At 31.7% G+C, this 6462-nt stretch overlaps 1 protein-coding gene across 4 annotated transcripts in view; it reads right to left on the minus strand.

Moving 5' to 3' along the window:
* Positions 1-5401: 5401 nt before the first annotated feature.
* The window catches only part of LOC105124909 (homeobox-leucine zipper protein ANTHOCYANINLESS 2-like), a 5840-nt gene continuing 4779 nt past the window's right edge, over positions 5402-6462 (minus strand). For 3 of the 4 annotated variants that reach the window (XM_011025103.1, XM_011025105.1, XM_011025102.1), the window contains exon 9: positions 5402-5879. In XM_011025103.1, coding sequence (XP_011023405.1) covers positions 5484-5879 — 396 coding nt within the window. In that variant the 3' untranslated portion in view covers positions 5402-5483. The other variant, XM_011025104.1, reaches the window with a different exon arrangement.

Here is a 6462-nt window from a genome sequence, read left to right on the forward strand (position 1 = left end):
TATCGTTTCCAACTTCTAAAAATGAAGTAGAATTAATATAAAAGGCTAGGGCTGTAGAATTGATTCTTTGCAATTCATTGAATTGGACAAACAATTAATTTAAGAGTACTTAGAATTAATTCCTAAAAGTTTATTGAATTGCAGAAACAATGTACTTGAAAAGCTTCAATGAAACAAAATCAGTTCAAGATAATTAGAATTAATTCATGATAATTCATTGAATTTGCAGAAAATCAATGTACAAAATTAGATACAAAGAATGATCAGTCTATTTCCCATTCAACATGAATGATTTTAGGTAATATATAAATATCATGTTAAAATCATTTTTGTAATCAGTGTATATTGCCTTTATATTTCTAGTTATTCCCTCCTCCCGGGAGGAGGTTGTATCATCTTTCATTAAATGATAAAGGTATTTTGAATTTGTGATTGTGGTTATAGTTTAAAGTATTTTTTATTTAAAAATATATTAAAATAATATTTTTTATTTTTAAAAAATTATTTTTAAAAGTAGCAAATTAAAACAATATAAAAATAATAAAATAATAAAATTTAAAGAAAAAACGATTTCAATCACATTTCTAAATATATCAGAAGTATAGCCGATAATTGCTTTGCCAATACAATTTTTTGTTTTTTTGACTTTACGGCATAATCTTTTTAAATTAAAAGAAATAAAATAAAAGGTGCAACGATATAAATTTTAACCAGGAACAAAATAGAAAAGGAGGACCATAAATCTTTTGACTAGATGAGTTTTGAGAATAAAAAAGTAATTTAAGACGATCAGCAAAGGACAAAACCACGCTATTTCTAATAAATTGACTCTGTAATTTTCAAGAAACATTGTTAGTTTTGCCTCTCTTTGTTTTTTTTTCTCAATGATTTTGCCATTGAATGGATCGAATAAAGTTTGAGACTTCAAATTATGTTTAAATTGAAAAAAATATAAAAAATAATGTTTTTTAAAGCTAAAAATAGTTTTAAAACAGTAATATTTTGGTAGATAAATGGACACTAAAGCTACCAAATGGTTAATTTTAGGCTTTAAAATTCACAAGAAGATTTTGTCCATAATATTAATAATGGACACCACAACTTGAATTTCATAAATTTTTTAATTGATCCACAATCAATTTGTGCGATTTACCCATTAAGAAAGAAATAAAAATTCGTGAAATAGGTACTCAAGCCCAAGCCATACATTGCATGGAAAGGAATCTACTAAAGGATACGAAACAATTTTTTGAAGAATAGTAACCATCCTAGATAGATTGGTGGTTAGTGATTAGTGATGTGTTGTAAACTTGTTCAATTTTTTTTAATATATAAAAAAAAATGCTCAAATGAAGTTAGTGTTCTTAAGAAATTAAAAAAAATTGAAACTTGAATTAATGACTTAATTGTATTCAAAAAGCTTGGTTAATTTAATAACATTATAAAAAACAAATAATAATAATGAGTAAATTTAATAAAAAAATAGAAATAATTAATTATAAAAAATAAATTATCAAGATCAATAAAAAAATAAAAAAAGTCTTCTAAAAACTTAATATTATTCTGTCATGGACACCACCGGGAAAGAACTCACCTAAACAATTCTAATAATATTATAAATGGTTTCATGATATCACTGGAAAAGGTTGAACTCCTTATTAGAGCAACAAGTCGGGAAATAAATCAAAAAATAATATTATAAAGTGAACATTTCATATTTATATTTAATCAATTATTTTAATTTTTTAAAAAAATTCTTTACAACAAGCTAAATTTAAGTAAAATAAATATAAAAAAAATCCAAGATAAAACATGAGCTTATAAAGTGAAAACAAAAACAAGCAAATCTCAATAATCTAAGATAATCTTCCAAACTTGTAACCGTAAAATCCTAAATTCTGATTCAATCAAGAAATTTATTTTTTAATTAATTTAATATAGAATGATAAAATAAAAAAAATATAAATTTTAAAATTTTTTCAAAGTAAAATAATAACAAAAAAAAATCAAATTTAATAGGAAAAAACTAAGGAAAATAAAATATTAAAAAAATATATTTTAAAAATTATCTAAAATAAAATAAATAGCAATCACAAGAATGAAAATCGAATTTAACAAATAATAAATCAAAAAACGATAAAATTAAAAAAATTATTTTTATAAATAATTAGAATTAAAATATTTAATAATTAAAAAAATAAAAATCAAACTTAAAAATAAATAAATAAAAAGCCACTTTAAAAATTTAAAAGGTTAGGTGTGAAAAAAAAAAAAAAAACACCTCTGATACTAGACCGGATGTCCTTAAGCTACATACATTGTCTAGGGAGGAATGATCCGCTAAGACAATTCTAAAAAACCAAGGAAAGCCTTTTCTGGCTGCTGTTAGTCATCGCACACATTGCCTGAATATAATAGAGCATTGTATGCCCTAATGTAAGCACAACCACTTCTGGTTTTTGATTTATATTTTATAATTTTTATAATATTAATTTTTTAATGAACTTGATTATAATTGAAATAATAGGATGAAAAAACAAAACCCATTGAACATGAGTTAAGTAAATCTTTCTTTTAAAAGCAATTTTTAAAAAAAATTATACAGGTATTCTATAGTCTATCAATCCACATGTATTCTTTTAAAAATTACTATTTACATTAAAGTCCAGTTTAACTTTTAAACTTAGATTTTAAAAAAAAATCCACCGTCGTGTAATAACATAAACAACTAAATTTTGCTGAAACACCAACAAAGAATCGTCAGTCGCCCCTTCTACATTTTCTCGCTAGATTCTGGCCAAACCACCGCAACTAGATTACATCTTCTATCACAGAACTCTAATCATAGCCTAATCTTCGCCCAATCACCATCGGAAACCACCTTTTCCAACCATTGAAGACTAGTTGTTGTTCCTTCCTCTCATACCCACTAACCACTGCCAGAAGCTTAGTGCTGCCGCCAACACATCACCCATTGTTCCCCTCAACAGTCTCTTACTCCAACGATCCCGATTCGCTATAACACCCAAGCTCTATTGTGGCCGAGCCTCCCTACATCTGCCTCTCTCACCACAGCACGACCTAGCAACCCCCTAAAGCACCCTCGCTCAACCACTTCGTTCCAGTCACAAATCCAACCCGACCACATAGCCACCGACGCGATCTCCTCAAACTATAACCCTCTCGACACTAACCTGAACCACTCAGCAATAAACCGATCTCCACCTCTTAAACCCACAAACACCTAAAGAAATCTAACATAAGAAAACCCCCAAGATTTAAAAACACAAAACAACATCAAAACTAGCCAGACTCCTCTAATATTCCTCCTCAAGGTTTTTCCTAGGGTTTAATTCTTTAGAGCCTTCATTCTCTGCACTGGGTGCTATCTCCAACCTGTATTATGAAAAATAAACGAGCAGAAGGGATGAAGAAAGAAATAATGAACAACCTGTTGGTGCAGCATTTTACATTACTCTCCACTTAAATTCTCTAGGTTTTCCACAAATTTCATTATACAGCTAATGGAAGGCCCCATGTGTGTGCGAGAATGAGAGAAAAAGAGAATCACAACCATAAGTTTAGCTTGTGGATAAACACTCTCAAAAAAGAATATCAATTTATCCTGTACTCAGAGAGAAGATGAATAGCCACCATCACTTGAAAGGGAAAAAAGCAACAAAGCCGGTGGCTAGGTTTCATTTTTTTTTGCAAAAAAGAGAGGTTTTTAGTGGTGATTTTGTTGTTTTAATAAAACAATAAGGATTTTTGAGTTATTAAATTGAATATAATAGCAAATTTGTAAGTAATCCAATATTATTTTTTTGTGCCATGTAATTCTTTTTGTTATTTTCTTAAGAACACAGTTAAAAGCAAAAAAAATTATTAAACTATAAAATAAAATAATCAAGGTAGACTACAAAAATTTCATTTTTATCATAATTCTATTCTTTCAGGGAAAATGAGTAGAGCTAAAGAGGGTATTATTTTCATTCCAAAGGTGTATCATCCACAAGTGTCATTATCGTAACTTTAACCTCCAAAGCCTCTTTCCTTTCTCTCGCAATCAGAAATATTTAGCTTTTTGCAGCAAATCCATCTGTGTGTGTGTATTTACATATAAGACTGACCACAATTATTAAACTATAAAATAAAATAATCAAGATAGCTTTCATGCACGCATCCTCTCTCATCCTCCCCACGGTCACCTAAAACCTCCAATATATATACGTGTCAACTTTTCACTGGGCTGTACACGCAAGCCAGGGCCAAAGACAAACCCTTAGCATTAAATAATAACTACACCTTCTCCCATCGGCTTCTGCCCTCTCATTCATTGCCTTCGCAGTTTCTCAGACATCTGTTTCTCCCGGTCCTCGCTTAAGGTGTTTGTCACAGAGATTCAGTTTATTTTTTAAAGTATTTAAAAATAATAATTTAAAGCAAAATACTTTTACTTTTTTTTGAAAAAAAAACAGATTAACCAGTAACCATCCCAGCTCCGCGTTACTACAACCTAATTAGGGCTCTTAATTTCTCGCTTAACAGTTACTTAACAAGGGTGGACAGCAAACACTTTATTGAATACTCCCCCTTAAAAAAGCATAATCATTGTCACTTTTGAGCTTATATACGAATAAAATATCCTTTTTTCGAACAGGGAGTCCAAATCTCTATCAGGCAAACTTCATTTCTATGGGATGCTACTAAACCAAACAATTATTGTAGTATATAACACCACTACAATACCAAAATAATAAAAAAAGACCTAAATCATGTGTAGCGGGTAAAAGAAATATTATTATTTTAAAACAGCTCTGAAAATAATTTTTTAAAAAACCCAATCACTCAGACCCTTGAACTGACAGAAAATACAAGTCCATTAACCAAAGAAAGGGCTATTATTAGTAAACTTTAGAATATCTTAAACAATACAAAACCCCACGGGTTAACAAACATCAACAAGCTGAACTAGTCATTCCAAGTTCAACAAAAACAGATTATATATATATATATATATATATATATATATATATATAATCTGGATATTAATTTAAATATCAGAAAGACCCATTTTTTTCTTTCTTGAAACACTGTTGGTTTTAACTCTTTTTTTTAGTAATAATTGAGGCAGGGGTCGATTTGAGTCAATGCCCGAACCACCACCCTTGCCTCGTGTTCAGAGCACTCTTTGCAATATGCATACCAGCTGCAACCCGGCTAGCAGTCACTGGCCCATAAATCCTCACCACCTTGCAAGGAGTCTCCACGCGCGGTTCGTTCTTGACTCAACACCCACAAACATCAACAAGATGACTGCTCACTTTTGTTTTTCCAGTCTCGCCACTCATTTACCAAGCAAGCGCTCTCTCTCTCTATCTCTCTCTGTGACGCCATAAAATTAACAGACCAACACAGCCATTATAAAATTTGTAAACTAACAAATACTCACTAATAGGACTGCTCAATCACGCATTGCATAATCAGCTTTCACATTGGAGAGCAGCCTTGATCTTTTGGACTGTGCATGAAATAAGGTTGTTGACTGTCTCCACAGATTCTACTGTGAGCTTCGCCGTAGGGAGACTATTCACCAGTATTTGGAAGGCCACCGTCAAAAGGGACCCACTTACCCTCTCTTGGCCACCGACATTATTAGCATTCGGGCCGCCGTTGGTCGTTTGGTGGTCACTTGAACCAGGCCCATCCGGTACGATAGCAAACCCTGACGGAAGAAGCGCCACGTAAGCCGAATCACCACCGTTCATCACCACGTGCATGGCCGGAGTGTCAACGGGAGCGTACACCACAAGAGAGCCTGCTGCATCCATGCAGGTCTCTTGCAGTATTAGCATGCTACTCTGGTTAGCGTTCATGGCCTGCCAGGAGGGGAAAAGAAGGAGAAACCAGAACAGGGTAAATCACAATAGTGGTCCCTGAATTTGACTTGGATTTACATTAGATCAGATGACGTTTTAACCTTTTCTTTAACGTATATACGATTGTCATAACAGATCAGGTTTTTTACATAAACGGTGACAGGTGTTCATTATATTTTGACTTTTTGAGGCATACGAAGGATAGAGATTGTGCCTAAAAACTGGTCATGTCTATCCGTGACCATACAGATGATACTTCCAAATTCCTCTGTATTTCACCTTTTTATCTAACCACGACAAAAACTAATCGACCTGACACACCCAAGGGACACGCCAGAAATTTAAATCATCCCCCACGACACTATTTTCCAAAAAAAATCATGTCCTATCTAAAGCAGAGAAAGAGAGAAACCCTTGTAACTTAAGGTGCCTTCTCTTTTTTTCAACTCCCGAAAAAACATTAAAATTAAAAAATATATTATTTTAATATATTTTGAATTAAAAAATACTTTTATAACCAAACACAAACATGAACTTATTTTCCTGACCCAGAACGATTTTATATCTATCTTGTGCAGGAATG

Source organism: Populus euphratica, unplaced genomic scaffold (genome assembly GCF_000495115.2).
Source record: "Populus euphratica unplaced genomic scaffold, PopEup_1.0 scaffold32.1, whole genome shotgun sequence".
Lineage (NCBI taxonomy): Eukaryota > Viridiplantae > Streptophyta > Magnoliopsida > Malpighiales > Salicaceae > Populus > Populus euphratica.